The sequence below is a fragment of the Prosopis cineraria genome, unplaced genomic scaffold, assembly GCF_029017545.1.
Source record: "Prosopis cineraria cultivar Desert tree isolate PC_DT_omini unplaced genomic scaffold, ASM2901754v1 PC6, whole genome shotgun sequence".
Lineage (NCBI taxonomy): Eukaryota > Viridiplantae > Streptophyta > Magnoliopsida > Fabales > Fabaceae > Prosopis > Prosopis cineraria.
Window position 1 is genome coordinate 6,545,031 of NW_026555337.1, and position 25,250 is coordinate 6,570,280.

Sequence of the window (25,250 nt, forward strand, 5' to 3'; positions counted from 1 at the left end):
TAGTACTAATGACTATGGAATGCATTTTTCTTATCACCTTTATAAATCATTTTTATCAATCTCATTAATACTAATGTAAAAAAAATATAAGAAATAAAAATGATCAGAATTTTAAATATGCTCATATATAATAAATTTAAAAAGTAATCTCATACTATTTTTTCTTTATCACGAAGGATAATTTTAAAAATAATTTTTAAATATTATTTAAAAAGTCATATTATAATTTATAAATAAAATTAAATAGACGTAAAGCAGTATTTATAAAACAAGTCCTTACTTTGATATTTATTCGCAATTCGCGCCCCCTTCTCTCTCTTCTTTTTGTCGTCGTCCTCCTTCATTGGAGTTCTTGTATAAATGTATCCTGTCGCGGGGTCTGATTCCGGACGCGAACTTGAAATGTGTATGCGTAATTGATCATGGGTTTTGATCTGATTTCTTCAAAAGGAGAGCTCACACACTCGCATATCCGCAGTGGGGTCCCATTTTCTCTTGCTTGTGTTCGTCTCGTCTAAACTTTCTTCAAGGAAGCCGCGAAAGGGTAAACATAAAAAGCAGGATGCATCCCAACCTTAGTAAACATAAAAGAGAGCTTTGTTCATATATAAATATGTATCAAAACCCAAGAGTCACAAAACGAAAAATCAAATCAGTCTTTTCAAGGTAGGATGCATCCCAACCTTAGTCCCTAGCTCAGGGATTTGACAACTTAGAATTGAGAAAGAAAAAAGAAAGAAAGAAATCACAAACTAAAATTCCTAAACATAATTCAGGAGAAGAGAGAATAAATGGTAGATAGAGCATAGACTGTGTGTCTTTGTCAGTCTCTCTTGAAAGCGCCTTCAATGTTCCATAGATTTAGTTTTTTTCCTCAAGAAGACAGGAGACTTTTGCTTTATGAGTGTAAAGATTGAATCCTCCTCCTCTTTCTTTTGTTTCCTTATCTATATCTGTGTGTCTATGTCAGAAGTTTGTATGAAAGCTCAGCTTTTGTATAACTGGCACTGGTTGACAGTGACACATACACCATCATGACAAATGTTGGTTCTTGCTGTGACTCATCTTTTGTTGCCATCAGCAAGTTGAGCCAGTGTCGATTTTGGCACAGCCTGTGCTGGTTATGCTTTCTGTGGCTTCCTCCAAGCATTGGTCGATGGAATAGCCTTAAAAAAAAAAATCATATTTTCCTCCACTAATAATCCTAAAATGGCACTAATATGAGTGTAGAAATTGAATTCATTAAAAGACACCCTCTTATTTATTTTTTATCAAACATTTTTTTAGAGCTTGCACATATAGAGAAAGGGCATGATGAAAGATGACTCTAATAGTAGGAGCAAGTGTGGCTCTTCCTCTCATCAAGCCATGAAGGAAAAGGCAAAAAGCTGGGTTGATGAACTTCAAGGAATATTTACAAGTCTTCAATATGCAAGAAAAGAGCATAGGCCCGGTGACATTGTGATACTGGAGGAGCAGGTGCATAGCTGCTTCAAGAGTGGAAAGCAGAATTGAATGAATCAACTCCAGCTTCATCCTCAGCTGTATTTTTTTTTATATTTAAAAAAATGCATCTGGTCATGATTTTGCATGCTTTACTTTACTTGTTTCTGAATAGATTTTCCTGACATGAAAAAGTTCACTGGTATCTTTTAGGATGGAAATTTTGGATTATTTCCTGAGGAACTAAGCCAACTATTGCAACAGATTGAGGAACAAGATGATGCAACTAATGGATTAGCAAAGACTGTAGTTGCTCCATTGAAGACTGAACTGCTTCCTCGTAATCTTAATGAAAGCAGTTATCCATCATTTCAAGAGGTGAGTTTCTGATAGAGCTGAAGAATTAGAACAGATTTATATATCATTTCCTAGGGCCTATAACATAGTCTATATGAAGGGACATGATATAGGAAAGAGACTTAAGAATTATCTTCCAGTGAATAAGAGAATTACCCAAAAGTTCCTGGCCATAGGAGGACAAAGTGATGTATGAATAGGGATTAGGTTCAGCTAGGATTATGTTCAACCTTTTATAACTTTTTGGGTCTTTAAATCTCTCCTTTCATCCAAAGGGAGGGGGAGAGTATTTTGAAAATTGTGAGTGGTGAGGAGAGCTCTGGCCTCTCGAATGCTAGATTGAGATGGAGGAAGATAACTTTCTTCATCATTTGTTCATGTGTAACTTATGTTTTTGTTGCTATAGTGGGTTGTATTTTGTGTTGTATCATGTACTCTATACTTCTAGTTTCTTATTTTGCTGGTAATACAACTCCATTATTTTGTTTAGTCCCATTTTCTGTGTATTTTTCTGTATTTTTGCTTGTTTTAAGTTTATTAGCGTAGAGGGTTCCATAGTTTCTTTCCCTAGTTTAAAAGGTTTTTGTGGTTTGTTGGCTAATTTCTAAAGTTTTTTGGCTGATAGGTTAATTTGTAATTTGGAAACAATAATTTACCTGTATTTTTTTCTTTTTATTTTTTTGCTTGAGTTTTTCTTTCAACATAATTCCTTTGATATTTAAAGATAAAGAAAAAATTCACATCATGTGGCAATGTCGTATATCATATCATTTTTCTTTTCATAATATGTAGTATGTCCCACAGAATGGGAGGGATAAGGTTGTTGTTGTATAGTATGATTTATTTGTTTATATCCATAACCTTATGAAAACAAATACCCATAATTTCTTATGCTAATCTACATGAGATACAATAACTTTATTAGCCAAGCACCCTTATTGACTGCATAACTGCAAATTAGGCTGTGCAAACGGTTACGCAAACTGTACAAGTCCAAGCTGACTGGTACTAACACATTTATTTGACCTAGCTCTCACAAACTCATAGACTCACTATTTTCTTACAATTTCACGAAGTGATATAGTTCAAGGGAAAATTCTCAAATACATACTTTTTACAGATGATATAGTTCTTATTGCGGAAATAAAAGAAGAGATTAACTACAAATTTGAGTTATTGAGAATGACCTTGGAATCTTAGGGTTTTCACTTTAGTAGGAGTAAGATGGAATATTTGCAATTGTAATTTTGATAAGAAATCAGTCAATAATAATTTGGAAGTGAGATTATAAACCAAATTATATCTCAAGTGAAAAAGTTTAGATATTTTAAAACTATTATTCAACACGATAGGGAAATTAATGAGGATGTTGCACATAAAATACAAGTTAAATGGTTTAATTGGAGAAAGGTTAAAGGAGTTATTTGTAGTTGAAAGGTATCTAATAAACTTAAAGAAAAGTTTGATCGAATTGCTATAAGACCAGCTATATTACATGGTAGTGAATGTTGAGCTTTTAAGGGACAACATTAGTATAAAGTTGGAGTAGCAGAGATGAAAATGTTGAGATAAATGTATGAGCATATATGAAAAGATAAAATCTAAAATGAGCGTGACATGTATTAAAGAAAAAATAGTAAAAATCATTTGAGATAGTTTTGACACCTTCAGTGAAGGTCGTGGAAGGTATTGGTGAGAAGAATGAAATGACTAATCTTGAACCCTGTAAAAAGACAGAGGAAAAACAAAAAGAATACTTATGAAAGTTGTTAAACAAGACTTCATAGTTAGTAATATTTCTAAAAGCTTGGTTGTTGATAGAATATAATGATGTTGTGCAATTCATTTAGCCTACTATATCTAGCGGGATAAGACTTTTGTTTCAAGAAATGAGTTTCTTTCATTGCTTATGAAGGGCCCTTTTTATGGTTTTTCACTTTGTTGTGTGCTGGTTGATTCGTAATTTGTAAACAATAATTTACCTGTATTATATTCATTTATCATGCTATGGTGCTCAGTTGTATACTTTTTAAGAATAATATTAAATTAAAGAACATCGCTTACAGTTGCTATGTGGCTTAGGGGCTTAAGACCATTTGTGCTTGTGCGGAGTTTGGTCTCCTAGCTTGGGAAAACCTTGACTAAGATATAGGTTTTCTTATGTTCAAATTGTTGAAATAAGCAGGAAGATCTTGCTGCCTCATTACAACTTTCTGTCCAGATATATGACAGTTTGTCATTAATTTATAGTTGGAGGTTCAAAGGGGGAAAAATGGATCCGTCCATACTTTACAAACTAGAAAAATCACTTCCAACAAATGCACCCATACACACAGAGGGATGAACAGTGTTCATGTTAATTCAATTTTATCCTTTTTTGGCTTTTTGCAGAAGTGTTTTGATGATAATCAGCCACGAGGTCAAGCTTTTGAATCATACGACCAATTTGAATGCCCTCCTTCACCTTGGTACAGCACTGCTACGAATAACTCTGATATGATTTTTCATTTGGATCTCAATTCGATATAGTTTGAGTCAAGATCTTGACAACAAAATTGGCCGTAAGCCTGATTTGATTTCTCAGCTTGATTCATGGCAGAACTACAATCGTAACATGATGAAAAATTCAGATTCAATTCCATTTAGTTTACATGAAGGCTTTGACTCTGGGACTTCTGTTATAGCTCATGACCCCAAACAAGATGGAGAGGATGCTGAGCGTAACATTTTTCCCTATATCTGTCCTCCACCTTCTGCTTTTCTAGGACCAAAATATGCTCTATGGGATTGCTTTAGGCCTGCTATAGGGTTAAAATCGTGCCAGGACTACTGCAGTAGCTATCATGAAATTTCGGCATATAACGAGGCTCTTCTTGGCATGACTCCGATTTTGCGACCTCATGGGATTGGTGTAAAAGATGGTCCCCTGTTTGCTGCTCCTGGTGCAAAGACACAGGGAAAGGGAGTGGGCATCCCTAAATGTGAAGGTGCTACTTTTAGTAAGTCTCCCTGGAATGCTCCTGGTAGGTAGACATGAAGTCATACATACTATTTTTAAGTTTTAATGTATATCTCACCGTTTTCTTAGTTAAACTTGTAGCAATAGGCCTTCTTGCTTGAAGTATTGTGGATGCTTTTTTTTGTGCCATGCTTTTCAGTTTTTATCTTAGTGCATGCGCTGGAGTTCCATGTGTTTTCTTAGCATAAATAATCGGCTTTCCTTCAACTGCGGAGTTATTTGATATTTCTTTTCTTGAGTTTTTTTTTTTTTTTGGTCCTTGCTTTTTCATTTTTTTACGATTTTGTGTGCGCCCTGGAGTTCTATGAGTTGTCTGCATTGTTTAGGTGTAAATAATTGGCCTTCTTCTATGGCAGAGTTATTTGATATTTCTTTGCTTGAGGGTGAAACATTGAGGGAGTGGCTTTTCTTTGACAAGCCTGGAAGGGTGTTTGAGAGTGGAACCAGAAAACAGAGATCGCTCCCGGATTACAAGGGTTGCGGTTGGCATGAATCAAGGAAGCGGGTGATGAAAGAATATGGGGGACTGAAAAGGTCCTATTACGTGGACCATCAGCCTCAAAGTGATCGTGAGTGGCACTTGTATGAGTATTAGATCCATAATCATGATGGCTGTTCATTGTACCGATTGGAACTAAAGATGGAAAGGGAAGTCCTAAAGTTAAAGTGACTGGAGAATCTCTTGCTGATCTGCAAAAAAAACTGAGAAGGCTAACTGCTGACGTTCCAGAAGATAATCAAGACCCTCAAGGAAAATCCGGGGCTGAGCCAGGGAATCTTTGGTCCAGTGAAGATCCCTTGTGGTGATTCTGTTAAATGTCTGACTAACAGTAACATGTACATATTTTAGGATGCCATACAGCAGGCTGAAACTATTAACACGGCATGGGAAAGGTAACAGCAATTTCTGGTGGTAGATTTGTGCCTAATTCTATGGTTATGGAGTTTTGGATAATTGAATGTTGGGTTATGTCTAGTCATGAGAAACTAAGGCAGCATATATCGAAGTTGACCTTGTTTCATAGGGAAGAGGAAGGTACTGCTTACAATAGTCAAGTGTTCATCAGGATGTCCCTTTTTGTTGGGTAGTACACTGATTTCTGACTTGCTGAATATTTAGTAGCATCAAGTTTCTGTGCATATGCTAATTATCTAATAGTGATGTAGTTTGAGTTTTAGTGAAACAAATGCATAAGAATGGTAAAAATGTACAGGTCGTGTGCTGGTGTATACAATATGCATGCATCATCTTCCTGCTGTTAAATGAGACAACAATGGCATGCTTTTGTTCTGGTCTTGTTCATTTAATCATTTCACTTGCAACTTCTGTTTTGGAGGACCAATGTTACCTGCAACTTCTGTTTTGGAGGACCAATGTAAACACGCGGCGATTATTCTGATCCAAATGGTGAATTGAGGATAATGACGGCATTTTTGATTAGGCTCATTTTACAAGAAGAATATATGGAGTGATAATCTTTTTTTCTAAAATTATATTTTGTTTTGTTGTGATGTAATTAATTAACAAGCATAAAACAATATTTTATCAGGCACACATTTACGATATTGATTTATTCATTAAAAGATGATTTTCTTATAACTAATTTGTTGTTTGTTTTGGCAAACAAATGTGTTTTCTGAATATTTAATAATCAATTTATTATAGCTAACAAACATATAAAATCATCATTCATGATGTCACCAATTTCACACGTGATTTGGAAAAAAAAAATATTACTATTGATTTTTAAATGAATTAAGAACAAGCACATCGACTTCACGTACTTTAACATCAGGTAAAAGTTGAATTAAAAGTCAATTAATTGAGATGACCAACAAGGGAAAAATAAAAAAGAAATGTGATGTACGGTGAGACTTTCCTGCTATGCAGTTGCCATGTCAAATTAAATACAATTATCTTACATGTGATACTGTGGAGACAAATTTGAATATTAGCGATTCAATTAAAATAATTCTTATAACATGATTCTTATCATAAGATTTGAATAATTAACTTTTTTTTTAAGGAAATCGAACAATTAATTTTTTTTTAAAGGAAATTGAGTCTCTTCCATCTAACCTAACCAATATTAGTTATCAACTTACATTTTGAACTTTCATTTTGCGTAATCCATTTGAATCTCTTAGCTATAAGCATCCAATATAATATGCACGTGAGGTGCAGACAAGTCATATTAAAGCTTTAATTCTAATATGAAGCCTTTAAAATTTGTAATACCTGTCTATGTTTAAACCAATTCTCTCTTCTTGCAATGAAAAAATAAGGATAGGAAAACACTAATAAGTGCCATCAGTCCATTTTATAAATATTTAATACATATTAATAACTTTACATAAATTAAGTTGTTTAAAATTAGATATATCTTGTAAAATTTCAAAATCATCCTCGATAAAAGCTATTAGTTAGAGAAGTATATTTAATTAGTTTTACAGCTGGTTAAGGATGCTAAGTTGAAAAGATTAATACTTGAGACAAGGCATGTTATATTAAAAAGCATGCAAAAAGGTCTTTGTAATGAGAATCAGAGGGAGTAATTTTAACATGAATTGTCTTCAAACATGGAAATTTTCATTTCGCATGAAAACAGTAAACTTTGGTATAATCTTTCAAAGAACGCCATTTCTATATATCATCACCAAACAATGCTCAGAGGGGAAAAATGTAAATATTAACAGATCCCATGTTGTTGATTATTAGTTCAGATGAAACAGATAAGGATGCTGTCAAATCCTTCCCTTTTTCCATCTCCAAACTAAGCCGAGCAGCATCCAGCATTCTTAACAGCTGAGACATCGTCCCTGCTTCCGACATTGATTGTCTGTCCCTTGGGTAATGCAGCAGGATCATCCCCAATCTCAAGAGTCTTCTTGCTAACAACATGATATATCTGAGTGAGCACTTCTGTGAAAGCATTGTCCACATTCAAGGACTCAAGGGCTGAGGTTTCCATGAAGAAGGTGTTCTCTCTCTCAGCAAATGCCTTGGCATCATCAGTCGACACAGCACGCAGGTGACGAAGATCTGCCTTATTTCCCACAAGCATGATCACAATGTTGGCGTCTGTGTGATCCCGAAGCTCCTTCAACCATCTCTCCACGTTATCAAAAGTAATGTGTCTGGTCACATCATAAACAAGCAAGGCACCAACAGCTCCTCGATAGTATGCACTTGTTATTGCTCGGTATCTGCATCAAATAACAATAATGAGAATGATTTAGTTACATGTCACATTCGGCAACAAGTTTACATTAGGTCATCATCCAGCCTTAATTTGCAAAATTCATATAGTCAATATCATGGCCCTCTGAACTGTCATAATAATATTCGTTTCAGACAAACACAACCTAATATTGAAATTAGACAAAAATTTTGGCAAGAAGAATGACCATCTTAGGAGGATTATTTGCCCCTCCCCATTGAACATGCATAGTTCCAATGCAATGTAAACTGATCTATTTCGTATGTTAGAAGCACCAGATCTATCAGTTTCTGCTGATAAGCTCATATTTTGTGTTAATGATTTTGTTTCGAAACCTTATTAACCATCTTGAAGGTAATGGTTAGCCTCGTGGTCTTTTCTTCTTGACTTGTTGCTCTGTACAGTTTTTTATTCTCAGTTGAATGAAATCTCCTTTCACTCCCGGGGGGGGGGGGGCAATAGCCAGCATCAAAATTATAAAGAAATTCAAACGTCAACAAAATGATGTGTTCGACTTCAATTTTTCTCTCCACCATTTTCTTTCAACAGCAACAATATACCATAGAAACAATCCTGCTCTACCATCAGCCAAGAGTACATTATCCATGGGTCGAACTAGAAATAAAAGGAAGAAATAGAAAGTGCTGTCTAAAGGTGGTCCTGAAACCATTCACTAAATCACTGTTCAACTTGCTTTATGGATTACTCTAAGGAAGATCAATCCTACATACAAAAGGGTGGGCGTCCAACTGTCCTGTATCCTACAGAATTCGCTCACAATAATTTTTTTCAATTGATAAAAGAGGCGAAGAAAATTAATAAAAGAATATATCTTTGTAGTCCAGAGACCTCATTATCCAGAATTCCAGATCCAAAGCAAGAATCTCAATATAATCAAAACGACCGGGCAGTCCGCATCATTGGCGAATCAAATTCTACAGGTAAAACTAATAAAACCATGAACATTTATGTGGAGAAACCATCCTTTAGACCATACAAACACCTTTCAATCTTTCAAATTCATATATTTCTAATCACCAAATGAGACATACTACACGTAAAGAACCAGATCAAAGCGAAAAAGAAATGACAAGAAAAACAGAAGAATACCTTTCTTGGCCTGCTGTGTCCCAAATTTGCGCCTTCACAATCTTGTCATCGACATGAACGCTACGGGTAGCGAATTCAACCCCAATTGTGGATTTGGATTCCAAGCTGAATTCGTTCTTGGTGAATCTAGACAAGAGATTGGACTTGCCAACACCGGAGTCGCCAATTAGCACCACCTTGAACAGGTAATCGTAATCATCATCGGCCCTATAAGCAGCCATTTCTTGGGGGGGGGGGGAATCGATCAGACGTGGGAGTCTGATTGAAACGAGATGTATTGTGGTTGGATCAAAATCGAAAGAAAGGGACAAAAAAAAGCGAGAGTTTTAAATGCAATTATGGCCTTCAAATGGGGAACTGCAATTGAATATCGCAACCTTGAGCATTGCAGGAAGAGCGAAAGAGAAAGGCGCGTAGTGTAGGCGCCGCTTGGAGAAGGAGGGAGAAGCATTCAAAGCTCAAATCTTCTCTCTCTCCCTCTCTTTCTCGATAAAAACAAAAAAAAAAGAGTTTGGCTTTTTGTATGTATATTGCTTTCGCCCACAAACGACTCCCTGCCATTTTGATTTTTGGTGATAGAGATTAGAGAGAATTAAGGGAGGGCCTATAAAACCATTTTCCATTTTATCTCCTCGGGTAAATGTTTTTTTTTAAAATTAGTTAATTTATTTATTATTCACTTATCTTTCTGAGCAATAATAATAATACTTATAATTTTAATGGATAGCAACTTGTTATCTAATTTTGTCTGAAATAATAACTCATAATATAATAATACTAATTAAGCAAGCACTTAGATTAACTGATTAGAGGTTAATCCTTCTTAACCAGAGAGTTCAAGCCAGGGATATGGATGCCGGAACGAACGTAAAAGTAATACTAATAGAGTACTTAAAAATGAAAAATAATGATATTAATATAAAATAATACTCCCTCTATTATAAAATGTAAGGTATTTTTAATTTTTTAAATTATAATTATTTTTTTTTTTTGAAAAGTGCCCCAGTGAGTTTATATTTATTATAGGTGTTTAATAAAGATAAATATGAAAAGATGGGATTATTTAAAAGTAATAATACTTTATTGAGAAATAAAATTTGGTTAAAAATACATTATATTTTTAAACAGAGTAAGTATAATATAAGTGTTTTTTTTTTAATAGGTTGAAGTGTTTAACATGTTTAATGTGCAAAAAGAGAAATAAATTCATTTAAATTCAAAAGAATTAACAGCAGTTCTGAGAGGCGCGTGCGTGTGGATGAAATAATTTATTATCATACTCGTCTCACGTGTGGAAGCTTTTATTAACGGACACCAAACTCGGTCATTTGTTGTTTGTTGTGATTAAGAAAGCCCCATCCTTTGAATAAGTAGAGATAGGAAAGCGTTTTAGGTTCACTGTCATTAAGATTGGATAAATAATAACTATCTTTGACTACGATTTTCATTTTGTTTAGTTGTTTATTTGAGAGAGTCAAGCACTAAATTACCCTTGGTTCACCATGATGTGAAGGACCAGTGCCTTCCGTTAAACCCACTGGTTGATAGATTTTCATTTACTTTAAACAAAAATAATATAAAATTAATTTAGACAGAATTTTTTTAACATAAATAAAATAATAGGATGAAATCCCAGCAAAGTATTCATTTCAAATTCAGGTTCTTGAACAAGAACTAGTCGCTGATGGCTACTCAAGTTCAACATTGAATAATATGCACTTAAGACGGCCAACATGCCCCCAAGTCATTAATTCATATGATCAACGAAACCACTTGCAATTGTCGTTCGTCACTGTCACCATTAGGCCAATGGGATTTTTCTTTTCTTTTCTTTTTTGCTTTTTGAATTTTATTCTGTACAAGATCAGGATTCCTTCCAACGAAGAAAGATCAAGCCTGCTCAATTGTTGTAGATTAAGTCAATTGTCACGTGACCGTTAATAACTACAATAGAAACATGGCATGATAGAATATCAAAACAGTGCAATAGTACAGCTAATACATGATTCTGCCATCACATATTTTGATGACATTTCATATATCAACTTTCACGTTAAATCATGTCACTCATCTGTGTTAACTGAAGATTGAAAATGATTACGAAATACTCTTTGAATAATTAAAAATATCTGGTCATGTCATTTAACCAATATGAGCCCCCAAAAAAGGAAAGAAATTAACCAATCGCATTGCATGATGAATCATCACAATCTTACGCTATTGGTCACATGAAACAAATTCCAAACTTGATGAAAAATAGCATTGGTCACCCAAAAAACGGCATTAGAGTAAACACTGCTGCAAAAATTCCTAGTAATGACTACTAAAGGAAACATTTTTCCCTATAAATATGCCAATCCATTACTCAAGTGTTGTCACTTGTCATAGGAAACAACATTTTCCCATTCTGACATACAAAATGCATTACAGCGAGCAACTTCTTCCATTGCCATTCATTTATTTCATAGAAGCATACAGTTGCTTTGCTTAAAGAATGGTTCTTTTAGTATTATAAATTACTTGAACTAAGCGAGAACGGTATGACCAAAAAATGATAAGTGATTGAGTAAAGTAATGACTGTAGAATACACTTACTGTTACAAAAATGTTTCGGGGACGAGCTCTTCATTCATTCCTTTGGCTTTTTGCTCATGCTTTTACGCTTGTTAACATCAAGATATTTCTTCCTCAACCGTATAGCCTTTGGAGTCACCTTCACAAAACCCAGAAAATAACAAAATAAATAAACCAGTAAAGAGAAAATCATGAATTACTGTTAGGAGCCAAAGAAACAAGGTGCAGAACGTGCAAAGTAAGTGGAAGATGCCGAATGAAGAAAACGTTGATAACTGATGTATAACAATAATGTATCAAGGCTACAACTAACCTCAATAAGCTCATCTGAAGCCACATATCCTATGGCTTCTTCAAGTGTCATCTGCAAAGGATATTGATAATTTCTTCAATACATGACATCAAACTTTGGAATTCATCCATGCGTAATCATGCACCCACTAACTAACAGAATTCTCACTCATCTTAATTAAGGAAATGACAAAAATAATCTAACAGGAAAATCTTAAGCACATACAAGGCGAGGAGGAGACAGCTTGACATTTTCATCGCTGCCAGCAGCACGATTATTTGTGAGTTCCTTAGCTCTCACTGGATTGACCTGCAGGATCACAATCAATCTCCATGAGTCACTGACTCTTACATGATACTCACAATCAATGTAAGAATATTGCTCCTTACGTCAAGATCTGTATCTCGTGAGTGTTCGCCAATAATCATCCCATCGTATGTCTGTATAACAAATGAAGAATGAGTAATCATGGGCAACATGGAAGAATAGTTTAATAGACATACTACGAACAAACGCTTGGTGCACTGTTGCAGTAGTGCACATCTTGAACTCATTTAAATTATGCATCCCTTATCAAGCTTCACTAACGTTTCAAATTAAGTGCATCAACACCAATTTAAACACCCTCAAGTGTCGCACTTTACTTTGGTAATATCATGGTTAGATTGATAGCAAGAAAATGTTTATCTTTAGCAGCACTGCTCTCTCCAAAAGCGCATCAAAATCAAGGAGGAAAAAACCTATGACTCATTCAGACACAGTTCGTTTAAACTAAAGTAAAACTTAGCAAGATATATAAATGTTAAGTGCCAGGCTTGTGATCGAAATCCATGCTTGACAGACACATAAAACGGACAGATTTCATAAGCATCCAATGCATGTTGATGAAACAGTATATGAGTGTATTACATACAATAGAAGAAATGGGGAGATCATTTTCTTAAACATAAAGAGATACTGAAGAAATTAGTAGCATATAAATATAATATCTGCTTCACAAAAATCAGATATCGACATTTGAAAGATGAAAGAGTCCAAACAAAAGGAAATCATGTAATGAATAAAATATGGAAAATTAATTCAGGCAGGAAGTTCCAACCTCCATTCCTGGGGTTACAAATAAAGTCCCACGAGCTTCTAAGCTCATTAGCGCATAGGCTCTTATAGCACCATAACCCATTGATACCTGTTAAAGGGGGGGGGGGAGATGACATGAGTAGATGAAAATTATTTGTTAAATCACTCCAAACAAACTCTGTAAATTGAAACATAGGTCTTAATAGTGTGTGCCTAGTAGGTCCAAGTGAAAAGTAATTCTTGCTTAGCTATCATACATAAATACAGCTGCAGACAAGCTTACCAGTACTCCTTTCCTGACATTGCCAAGAGGACCCCGAAATTTTTCATACTCTGCAATATAACAAGAATGTATATTAGCCATACTGTCATATAATTAAGCCAGTGATGATAAGGTAAGCTGCAAGGAGAAACAAACATGTTGAAGAAAATAAAATATGTAGGAGATGTCAGTGAAATAAGAAAGTGCAAAGGTTTTAAGACACAGAAATAAGAAAAACCTAAAGCATATGAAAAACTGTAAGAGCATTATTTGCAAAAACATATTTCACTGATGATTAGATCAGTAACATAAAATGGAGAGGACCTTGTGATATCCTAAAGAACACAATTGCTATGTAATGCGATATGATAGAAACCAACAAACTTTTCAGAAAAAAAAGACAAGGGCACAGCAATTCCTACTAAGGAAAGCACGGTGCATGAAGCCAGTTCCACGTGTGTCACTGCTGAACACGCTCCTGTAACCAACCAGGCCCCTGGCAAACATAGCATGAAAGTATAAATCACCAGATATTTCATTTCGTTAAACAAGGAATGTCAGAAAATTTAATATCTATAAGTTATGAGGATAATCAGCAAGACTTTATGGAGAAATATGATGCCTAATGAAAAATGTTCTTAGCTCCAGAAACTATTCAACAAGCTCAAATTTGCTCAAGTTCCTCCGTTAAGTTATTGCTTGAGAATGTCTAGCCACACTAAAGAAACAATCAGCATTTTAGGGCTCAAAATAAGGTGATTAGTCCTTGGTCTCATTCATGATGCCCACTGCCAGTTTTGAGCAGGAGAAAAGCCAGATCAAAATAAATGCTAATAAATTTAACTTAAATACTATCTACATGATATTGTAACCACTGCAGGATTACATTCTAAATTAAGGTCACAATGTTAGTTGAAGGTAGCAATCACCCTTGAGAAGAGGGTAAAAGATTGAGAAAGTTCTTGTGTAATTCATCAAAAGTCAAAACCATGTGTCAACTGATGCTCCATTGAATATATACTTATTTTATCAGAGAGAAACTAGGATTACAACATCAAAATTACAATCACTAAACAAGTCTGAATGTACAAACTATGTCCATTATTTTAGAATTGAAACAAGTTCTGAAGCTTATAAATACTAAATCCCAAAAAAAAAAAATGCTCAAATGCACAACCAACATTTCTCTCAAATAATGACACCAAAAGCACCAGTAAGTACAAGAAAAAAATAAAAATGGAGAGACAAAGATATAAATAAACTAACCTTGATGGACAAGTCAAAGACAGTCTAGTCCGACCAACAGCTCCCGAGACAGGACCCATGTCCATAACTTCAGCTCGCCTATGAGACAAGGCCTCCATAACTAATCCAACGTGCTCATCATTTACCTGGGATAAATACATCATATTTTAGGACGACTTTTTTGCCAGAAACAGAAAATATCCTTCATGTAACTGCTTCAGAGAAAAAACAAAAAGTGCTGTGAGCACTGAATTAATTTCTCACCTCAACTGTAACTTCTTCAATTGGCTCAAGTTTCTCACTGTTTTCAGTTTTATACCTAAAATCACAGAGGATATTCATCCAGTGAACAATAAAAGTGACTGAAACAAAATGCAAATTGTAAGACTTTGCAATTAGAACCATCATGCAAGAAAAAGAGGCTTTGGCAAAATTATAATATACTCCCTCCATTTCATGTTATAAGGAAAAAGTCTTAAGGATCTATGTTTCAATTTGTAAAGCATTTTGTGGAATGTTAAAAGTAAAGTTATTATTTCTGAAATCCACACTGCATTTATTCGTAGTAGGATCAATCAAAAAGAGAGTCCACATGATTAATTCAAGGGTATATTTAGAACATTTACAAATTTTATACGGATATAAGCTAACTTTAGCTGTCTTCTTGGTCTGTGTGGAGTGGTTAAAAATGCCTTATAATATGAAATGAAGGGCATTGATATACAGAAAAGTAGGGAGGAAGGAGAAAGAAGGGAAAACGGAGGAAAGAAAGAGAAGGAACGGAGACCTGGGAGAGAAAATAGAAGATTAGAACTGAATAGTACTTTCTATTTTGAGCACGATGGGTACCTAAGTAGGATGGGGAACCCTACCTCAAAAACTAGCTGTTGAAGTGGGAGAACCAACCCACTTATATACCCCATTAAGTATCCCATACTACTCAATGTGAGACTTGGTATCCCATACTACCAAGTCTCTATCAATTGACCCCACATGGAAAGCCGACGTCCCAACGGCTACACTCCACAGCACTTAACTCAATCTCTTTTCAGTCAGAACCCTCTGTGGGTAGCCCTTTTCGAAACCGTAGACAAGAAGGCTCTGATACCAATCGATGGGCATCTAAGTAGGATGGGGAACCCTACCTCAAAAATTAGCTGTTGAAGTAGGAGAACCAACCCACTTATATACCCTATTGAGCATCCCATACTACTCAATATGGGACTTGGTATCCCATACTACGAAGTCTGTATCAGAGCATAAACAGTAGCCCTGATTAACACTTAAGACCCCCTCATATAGGTTCCTTTACCATTTATTCTAACAGAACAAACTAACCAACCCCCTTAACCAACTAAACTGCTTATTCTTTATTTCTTTATTCTTTACATATCAGGAGTATTGATCAGTCTTCCACATTAAGTTAAAGTAGACTTATAATGCCCAAAATTACCATCGAATAAACTGCAAAATCCTTGATATAGACATTCGAGGCATAAATAAACAGACTATAATATGCTACCAAAAACACATCTGAACTGCCTCTAAACCCACCCTCAGAGACAGAATACCGGTGCTTAATGACTGTTAACCATACCCTTCATCCCTATTAAAACGCCCAAAACAAATGCAGCAAAAATTGCAGCAATCAATTGATCTTTATATACACTATATACCAAACCTCTGTGAAGTGTGTAACCAAAAACAAGAACACACATTGGTCCACAGCAGATAATGGCAACAAATTTGGATCCCTATTCAGTCCTTCAAAACTCACATGACTCTGGGTGGAGAGACAGACAGCTCGAATCCTTCACGCCTCATGTTCTCAATGAGGATACCTGTTTATGCAGATGGAAGGTTTAAGTAATTCTTAATGAAACGTGTAATCACATATACATCATGATAAGAAAGATCCAATATTCAGAGAAGCATAAACAAACCCAATTGTAGCTCTCCTCTTCCCTGAACTTCATATGAATCTGATAAGCCAGGAAGCACATTTATGGCAATGTTTGTTTCAGCTTCAGCCATCAGCCGATCACCAATTTTTCCTCCAGTCAACTACAAATAATTCAGGATGTAGATCCGGTTATCAAGCAGAGCAATAGAGTATGCAAACTTCTAAACAGTGAAATAGTTTTGCAACCTAAATCAGGGGGTGACTAATACTAGCCGTAGCTAATCTCAGTAGTGACAAATGATGCAAACAGAAAAACAAACCATCAATGAAAGAAAAGGAGCTAAAATTAACATAACTTACATGAGTACCATCACGACCAGCTAAAGGAGAATCATTTACACCAAAAGTCATGGAAATTGTTGGAGGATCCAGCTCAATTGTGGGTAATGCAGACATAATCTAGGGCATTAAGACCATAAAGTTACAGCAATCACCAAATTATTCTTGCAATAACCCTAAGAATATGAATCACTAAGTCTATATATAAACTAAAGAGACATATCTTAGAATATAGGTAATATGCTGTGTGCTTGAAGTCTTAACCAGGGAACAAATGATGAAGTCATTTAATTTTTATAAACATATGGATGCAGTAATTATTAGCTTAATAGTTTTAATATAATAAGCACTCTGTTATGAAGAAGTTTCATACAAACAAAGAACTCGGAAACAAACAGGCAGGTGCTAGTATCAGAGTACATTTAATGGAAACAAGAAAAAACATAACTTTTGGTCTCTGCACTTTGCTCCATTTCATGGAAACAAGGAAAAACGTAACTTTGGGTCTCTACACTTTGCTTGAGTTTTGTTATAGGTTCTCACACTTTTTTTTCAGTATTTTAAGTTCCTACACTTTTGTTTTTTGGTACCGAAAAACAAAAGTATAGGAGTATTCTAGGGACCCAAAGTTATGTTTTTCCTTAAAATAAATATGAGTTTTTGTTAGACTGGCAAATCATCAACTTATACCATTGCTTTATATTTATATGTCAGTTTAAATAAAAAATAAAGAGTATAACAACAAATCAAATGGCTCAAGAATTAACCATTTACCAAAGGCCATTGATAACAATAGCATAAAAACATATTACTAATTATAATTTATACCTCCACAGTTGCTACTGTGTTGCCTATTATTGGACTTGCCAACCCAGCCATTGAAATAATATCACCAGCTCCAGCAGAATCAATTGGAACCATGCTTGTGCCCTTCTTTTTCATTAATTTTACAACCTACGACACAAGAAAATAGACAGTTAAAGGCCAATTGAATTGACCTAAGATAAATGTAAGCAACTTCAAAATATTTAACATTAGGACTACAACTATAGTTTTGATTAATAATGATTTGTTTAACTAAATGTCTTCATGGCAAGTATTACAGTCCGGCATAATCTTAAGCATTGTATAGAGTGCAAGATGTAACTTTTATAAAAGAAGAACGGTATATGTTGTTATTTATGCTGAGCATTGCTGCTTAAAATAAACAATGTAAAGTGGATGTTCCCCTAGAAACCCCAGGAAAACCCCCGGGGGGGGGGGGTAAATAGATGCCATTTAGATATGCAAAAACTTGAAGGAAAATATAAAGACACTAACAAGAGGTGTTTTCACAATAAGCACTTACTGTAGAGTTTAGACTTGCAGGTTGCAGCAAGAAGGACGAAAAATAAGTAGCACACAAGGATATTCTAATAAAACTATATTGGAACATTCTTCTCTAACATTTGCTTGTTAATTCTATCTGCAATAACATGATGTAAAATTTCTCATGGTGGATTATAGCAACAGAGGCTAAAAGTTTCATCACAAAATCATATTCCAGGGGTAATACTAACAGAACTCAAGAACATGATCATTAATGAAGTTGTAGGAAAATTTAAATTTTACAGACTATAAAATCATCAAAACTAAAAGATGATAGACAAACCTTTCCATCCTCAATCTTCACTACTCCGGAATCTTTGCTTGACAGGCCATGAACCCTGTCACCAACGTGAACAATTCCAGAATGAATACGTCCAGTCAAAATTCGCCCAAGGTAGAAATCCCGTTCCATCATTGAAACCTGAAAGGCACTATTAAGCATTGTCTTTCACTGATCCCAAACTATACAACTCAAGAAATTATAAAAGAATCAACACAAACTCTAAAAGTGTATAAAAGAGGAGGAATGAAACCATAGTTTCCAAAAGCAATTGTTTTCCTTTTGAATAATTTGAAAGGAAGTGGACTTGATAATCAATGCAGTGGCAACAGACACTACAACGAGACAACATCTTCCTTAAAAGGGAACGTATCACATGCACGTAACAACAATAAACAATATCTAAATACCAACCAGCATTTGAAAAGGCCCATCAATGTTTGCTTTTGGTGGTGGGACATGAGTAACAATGGCATCAAGAAGTTGTGACATATTTTTTGCCTCAGCAGGAGGATCCTTGGTAAAGGTGGTTGATGCCCATCCTTCTTTAGCAGAAGCATAAAGAACTGGAAAGTCTAATTGCTCCTCTATATACAAATAACTAACATTGAGTCATGCATAGGTCATGAAAGAAAAGAATTTAAGATATAATACAAGTAAAGACAATCAAGAAATATTTCTAGTTTAGTACCTGTTGCACCAAGGTTGGCAAAAAGATCAAACACCAGACTTTCAACTTCATTACATCTCTCCTCAGAAACTGAATAAATTATAACTCAATTACAAAAAAAGGTAAAAGATGCAAAAAGTAATATTCTTCACATGATATGGGAATTTTCCATGATACTACCAAGAAAAGTAGGTGGATTTTTTTGTTGGAATTTTACTCACTCTACATGTTTAGCATCATAAAATATGCTACTACAATATTTCTGTTTTGTCATAAGGCATAAAATCTGAAAATAAACCATCAGCAGACTACCTGAAGGTCGGTCTACTTTGTTCAAAAGGAGAAGAGGTCGTAACCCATACTTTAAGGCTTTTGCTAGAACAAATTTTGTTTGTGCAAGTGGGCCTTCACCAGCATCTACAACCAATACTGCTCCCTCAACCATGCCAACAACTCGTTCAACCTAACCACCAACACAACTTTTAACCCAGAATAGAAAATGTTTTACAATTAAATAAGTTTCAGAAAGGCAGTCTAATTGAAGCACAAGGAGAAAGGAATTATGTTGATTCAATATGAGGTCATGGATGGAGGGCAGGGCATAAAATGTCCAAAATATGAAATATTCACTGTACATACCTATATGGTTCTAAATATTCAAACATTACATGGTTCTCCCAAAATATTATAAAATTAACATCTGCAGGGCATGAGGTCAGAGAAAAATATGAAATGAAATAACAGGAAGTTTATATAAACTAATTATGTTTGGTATTTCTTAAAAGCCAACATATAATCATTTAAGACTTTTTAAGGCAAAAAGATCAACATTGTCACAAGTACTTGATTTCAATCTAAACAATAGCATCCTTTATAATTGATTAGGAAACAATTAAAATGTTTGATGCCATTATTAAAGCCCTTCTGATCGTATCAAACAAGAAAAAGAAAGATAAATAAATAAATAAAGCCAGCTGATACATACTTCACCACCAAAATCTGCATGTCCTGGTGTATCAACCATGTTTAGCTCATTTTCCTTCCATGAAATTGAAGTGACCTGCAAGTGGCAATTTAAAATCATGACTTTTCCCGTAAGAGGAAAACAATTATTGTTCGAGTTCAACTGAGGAATAGGTTACATTATATAGGAAGTTAATTCAGTTATTCATAACCTATAAGTCTTAGAGAGCAGTAAACTGTGTTAAACAAACAAACAAAAAATGCCTTACATTGCAAAACTACACTTAGCCCCTGTTAAAAGAGGTCCAAAGTCCAATGACAATGAAATGCTAGGGAGTTAAAAGATACAGATTGTTGGGTTCAAGTGTTAACATTTGAATCATTAAAACTAGAACAACCGTTATTTTCTCTTTCAATGTTCTTCCAGCATTATAATTCCCACCGTTCACATCTATTAAAAGAAAATTATATGATCAGCATATTAAGGCGTCACAATAAATTGAAGGCACAGCTTCAATGAAATAAGCTTCCTGATTGCAGACTCTACGTCTTTCACATGTGTCCACCAAATTTTGAGGGGGAAGAAGAGTCTCTCGTGTGCATGGAGAAGTGCGTATCAAAGCTTCAAACTTTAGATTCCTTCACTGAACTAAATGGGAGTTAAGAACCGGCTTTTCTCAGTTGAGAATGCTTCCTACTCTGAGAATATTTTGCTATTCACAGTAAATTGGAACTAGAAGTGCTTTAATACAATTTTCCAACTAGTTCATTGGAAATGCACAAACCTTGGAAGCAATCGTGATACCACGCTCGCGCTCCAGATTGATGGAATCCATGGCGCGCTCATGGGGTATGTCGGCGCCACACTGACGGAGCAGTCGATCCATGAGGTGGTCTTGCCATGGTCAACATGAGCAATCACGGCGACGTTGCGGAGGCGGCTGGGGTTCAGGGCGCTGCTGGGTTCGACGGCGGCTGCGGCAGGGGCGGCAGAGAAGGCGCGGAAGCTGGTGTTGGTTCGCGGCAATAAACGATATGGAGTGAAAAGGGATGGCGAAGAGGAAAAAGATTTTCTGGTAGAGGACCAGAGAGAACGAAGAATAGGTCCCGCCATTTCTCCCAAAGAGAAAATGGCGAAGTTTCTGTTTTGGGTTTGGCTACCACGGGAGGATCCCTTGCCGTTGCATGTTCTCTTAGCCTGTACTGTAAATACCACTTATCTTAGGTTTCGGCAGAGTTAGTGCAAATTAGAGAGGCAAAAAGAAGTTTCAAAATCTTTATATATATATATATATATATATATGTATGTATGTGTGTATTTTTATCAAAAGCTGGTTTTTTTATTTTTTTACCGGATCACAATTTCAACTCTTATTAACATGAAGTTGTAGATCAAATAAATATTCACCCAATGAAAGAAGTGATTTATTTTAAATTCAGACGAACTTCATGCTTATTCTGCTTTTATCTTCTTATTCTTTTTTTTTTTACCAACTATTCTGTTTTTATCTTTACAATTATAAATAAAAAAAAAATTACATCTAAATTCATATAAATAAATTTATTATCAAAAGGTTCAATCAAATTTATAAATACTTTCAAATCCCAAATTCTGTACATTGGTAATTGAGGGTATTGATAACTAAACAATAGTCATTTATAACTTTTATCAAGTTATCATCTTCCTTTACAAATTGTAAATAGTCATTGTGCAGTTCTAAATGATTGTTACTCAATTATCAATGTTTTTAGTTAAATTGTAAATGTATAAGATTTGGAAATGATCTCTTGATAATAAACTTACTTATATGAGACTTAAATATAATTTTTTCATAATATATGGGTTCCATGTTGTCCCAAAATCTGATGTAAATCATATTTTTTATTTATAAATAATGTGATATATTTTTTTGATTTATAATAACGTGATATATTTTATAACTCCTTTTTATGACATATTGATACTGATAAATACCAACAAAACAGGGTATCAGCGTTGCAGAAAACTCAAATCTATGCTAGTTCTTGTAGTAGACCATGTTTCTGAAATATAAGGTTTCTTTTTCATGATTATATTTCATGCTAATTACGTGATTCTAATTTCTAACCATTCAAGATTATAACTTATCATGTATTAATTAAACGACTCAATAATAAAACGTAAAAAAATCTTAAATCTATCTAATCTAATCTTATAATTTTTTATTAAGGTATGTGTGGTTGGTATTTACACTTGCCCATTTTCTGCGCGGAAGAAATCATTTACGCAAACATCACATGATTCAGCTTTAAATTAAATTATTAAATTTCTCCAAAAAAGAAGTTAATGCTGGTAATGATTGGGTAGGACGCGGGCTATAGTAAGGTTGAAACATTTATAATATAGTAACAATTAAAAAGACAATTATCAATGTCTAATTTTACTGAAGAATCAGCTAACAAAGCCATACGTCGACTGGTGAGAAGAAATAAAAATATTGGGACACACCAAAGAGATAATTAATGCTATTAACCTTCCTTATGACAATTCATAAATCTTATTTTGAATTGAATACTGTTGTATCAAACAGATATATGTGAACAACATTTTGACCCACATCAAAAATACAGTAAGAAGGTAGAAGAAGAGCTCGCAGTACATATGTTCAGAAGGCAAACTTGGGAAGGAGAATGTCGTAAAAAGTACAGAACAATGAGTTACACGTGAACACTAATTATTAGAGGAATGCACATGTTCTGCTCTTCTTTCGCTTCTTCTTTGGCTTAGGCGGCTGCAAAACAACCTTGATTGCTGCATCAAATACAGCCTTCACATTCTGTAACATTGCAGCAAAAGATATAAATTAGGCCACAGACATTAATTTGGAAACAAATGATCTCAGCTCTTCCAGATGTGTTAGATTAGAGAGATGTTTAAATTGAAACGTTTCGTCTGCTTTTAGTGGCTCAGTTCACTGATTTCTCCAAGAAACTTCAGCAGATAGCTTGTACATGTTTTAAAAAGCTTGTCTAGGTATAAGAACAAAATATCTAAACCTGCTGAGTCTTTGAGCTGCATTCTATGTAAACAGCAGCACCAATTGCCTTCTTCAGTTCTTCTCCCTGCCCAAGATTTATCATCAGTGTTTGGCGTGAAAAGGGAAAGGAAACAAAAAATTTGTGTTTGACTTGCCTGGGCAGTAGTAATAGGCGTAGCACCAGGATGATCAATCAAATATTGCCTGTCATCTCGCAAATCTGCAGCCAATAACAACCACCTTGTTGATTCTTAACTATTGTATGAAACTCAGATAAACTTTTAGCTTCAATGAATGAGACTGAATTGTAAGTAGTTTAGATGATACCAAGCTTGGTTCCCACAAGCACAATAGGCACAGTTGGAGCATAATGTCTTAGCTCAGGAATCCACTGTAAAAGAAATACTAACCTGCAGTCAGATTCTGTTGGATGGATTTTATATGTGTTATCAGTAAGATTTTGTGCTGGAGTAATAGGTTTGTTGTTTTGAAGAAGAACCTTTTTAGCGATATTTTCATAGCTGGCTCTGCTGATGAGGGAAAATGCAAGCAAGAACACATCTGCTCCTCTGTAGCTCAAAGGCCTGAGCCTGTTATAATCCTCTTGTCCTAAATCCATCAAGCTACAATTACTACATGAAAGTAAGGAGTTTTGATTCCAAGAAGATCTAGTTCTAGCGACAGAAATCTATTAATCACCTTAACGTGAGAACAACTTACCAGCAGTGTCCCACAATCCTAGGTTAACAGTGCTGCCATCAACCACCACATTTGCACTGAAGTTGTCAAAAACGGTAGGCACATAATCCTATAGTTTTGTTTCCCCCAAAAGAGATCAAATTGATTAATTTTCCCTTTTGATCAATCCAAACAGATTCTTAATTCACAAGTTCAAACATGCAAACAATCAATCAAACATCTTGCGGGCATACCGTGGGGAAGGTATTGCTGGTGTAAGATATAAGCATACAGGTCTTTCCCACAGCTCCATCACCAACTGTGACACACTTGATGAACCTTGCAGTACTCATCTTCTTCAAAGACTCCTTCTCTCTCCCTCAATTCCCAGAAAACCTGATCATTTTGCTGCTTCCATCACAGAAGTCTTCTGGGTTGCCTTGAGAAAAAAAATTGAAACTCGAGCAAAGAATTGAGCAGAAAGGGGGGGGGGGAGAGAGAGAGAGAGAAGGAAGGAGGAGTGAGTTTTGAATTTGAATAGAAATGGAGGGGAAGGAGGGTGGCATTTAATAATAAGGGGAGAGCACGAGCACCAACTTTAGTGTGGTGTGTTTCATCTTTACCATTATTAATATCATTGTTGCCTTTGGTTTTCTGTTTCTTTAAGGGGAAGGACAGGGCTTTAGACCAGTAAAGGAAGCGTTTGGTGATGCAGTGAGTGCCGTTAGTTGATTAAGTATTGTACAAGGGAGAGACAGTGAATGTGAATTATTGTTATTATTATTATTATTATTAGTATTATTTGTATTAGTATTTAGAATATCAACATTCCTTTGCTTTTCTGCCTTCCAGGGGCTAGTGCTACAAACCGTGATCCATGACCATGAAATCCAATAGTTACAGCAGACTCAAGAGGGGCAAAATTGTCTAAATGATTTTTTTTTTTCATTTATATAATTTGAGGTTATAAATTAGTTTTTTGAAGAAAAAAATGTGAGAAAATAAAATTAATGATATGGTGAAAGTGGAGGTTTTGTTAATGCCAACTGAAGCATGAAATCAAGAAGCACTCTCGGGATACAGTGACATAACTCCAAGTGGGTGAATGAATTTGACACAGATTTCATGGGAATTATCAATTATCTGTTCTCCACTTTGGGGGGGGGGGGGGGGGATTAATTATCCGTCTCTCGGAATTGTTGGGTCGTTACTCGTTAGTGTTGTTGAAGGCCATTATAATTACTTATTCATTCAAAATTATAATGAATTAGTTAATTAAAATATGTTTAATTAGTCGAATTAAAATTTTAATGAATTAATTAATTATTTTTAAAATTGCACTCTTTTTACATTTTTACTCTTATTTAAAAGGATGTCTTGAATGTAAAACTTTATCAATCATTTAATTAATTGCACTCCTTAATTAAAGATA

General features: G+C 34.9%; 3 protein-coding genes and 1 pseudogene across 3 annotated transcripts; 1 reads left to right on the forward strand and 3 right to left on the reverse strand.

Annotated features, from left to right (window-relative positions):
* The first annotated feature begins 1,311 nt into the window (after positions 1 to 1,311).
* LOC129313254 (transcription factor VOZ1-like) lies at positions 1,312 to 6,078 on the forward strand (annotated as a pseudogene).
* Positions 6,079 to 7,387: 1,309 nt separating this feature from the next.
* LOC129312328 (ras-related protein RABA1f) lies at positions 7,388 to 9,649 on the reverse strand. The gene is made up of 2 exons (XM_054954877.1): positions 9,151 to 9,649; positions 7,388 to 8,026 (listed from the first exon to the last, which is right to left on the reverse strand). The coding sequence occupies exons 1-2, from the start codon at positions 9,369 to 9,371 to the stop codon at positions 7,594 to 7,596; spliced, it is 654 nt and encodes a 217-aa protein (XP_054810852.1). The 5' UTR covers positions 9,372 to 9,649; the 3' UTR covers positions 7,388 to 7,593.
* A 1,737-nt stretch (positions 9,650 to 11,386) lies between these two features.
* LOC129313700 (uncharacterized) lies at positions 11,387 to 21,365 on the reverse strand. Its single transcript, XM_054957013.1, is given in 20 exon segments — positions 11,387 to 11,863; positions 12,038 to 12,088; positions 12,242 to 12,325; positions 12,406 to 12,456; positions 13,116 to 13,202; positions 13,377 to 13,426; positions 13,778 to 13,851; positions 14,622 to 14,746; positions 14,865 to 14,919; positions 16,378 to 16,441; positions 16,544 to 16,664; positions 16,864 to 16,962; positions 17,671 to 17,796; positions 18,494 to 18,631; positions 18,905 to 19,077; positions 19,182 to 19,250; positions 19,473 to 19,623; positions 20,146 to 20,220; positions 20,909 to 21,012; positions 21,015 to 21,365. Coding segments are annotated over 20 exon segments (2,004 nt in total). The 5' UTR covers positions 21,238 to 21,365; the 3' UTR covers positions 11,387 to 11,779.
* A 1,257-nt stretch (positions 21,366 to 22,622) lies between these two features.
* On the reverse strand, positions 22,623 to 24,424 carry LOC129313584 (rac-like GTP-binding protein RAC2). Its single transcript, XM_054956825.1, has 7 exons — positions 24,073 to 24,424; positions 23,861 to 23,948; positions 23,640 to 23,749; positions 23,468 to 23,531; positions 23,296 to 23,360; positions 23,160 to 23,225; positions 22,623 to 22,939 (listed from the first exon to the last, which is right to left on the reverse strand). Exons 1-7 carry the CDS (start codon positions 24,169 to 24,171, stop codon positions 22,841 to 22,843), a joined length of 591 nt encoding a protein of 196 aa, XP_054812800.1. The 5' UTR covers positions 24,172 to 24,424; the 3' UTR covers positions 22,623 to 22,840.
* Between the last annotated feature and the right edge of the window lie 826 nt (positions 24,425 to 25,250).

Coding starts and splice junctions, on each gene's coding strand:
- LOC129312328 (XM_054954877.1), bottom strand. CDS start 9,371: ATGGCTGCTTATAGGGCCGATGATGATTACGATTACCTGTTCAAGGTG. Junction 8,027..9,150: donor GACACAGCAGGCCAAGAAAG/GTATTCTTCTGT, acceptor TATTTGATGCAG/ATACCGAGCAATAACAAGTG.
- LOC129313584 (XM_054956825.1), bottom strand. CDS start 24,171: ATGAGTACTGCAAGGTTCATCAAGTGTGTCACAGTTGGTGATGGAGCT. Junction 23,949..24,072: donor CCAGCAATACCTTCCCCACG/GTATGCCCGCAA, acceptor ACAAAACTATAG/GATTATGTGCCTACCGTTTT. Junction 22,940..23,159: donor GCAGCTCAAAGACTCAGCAG/GTTTAGATATTT, acceptor GCAATGTTACAG/AATGTGAAGGCTGTATTTGA.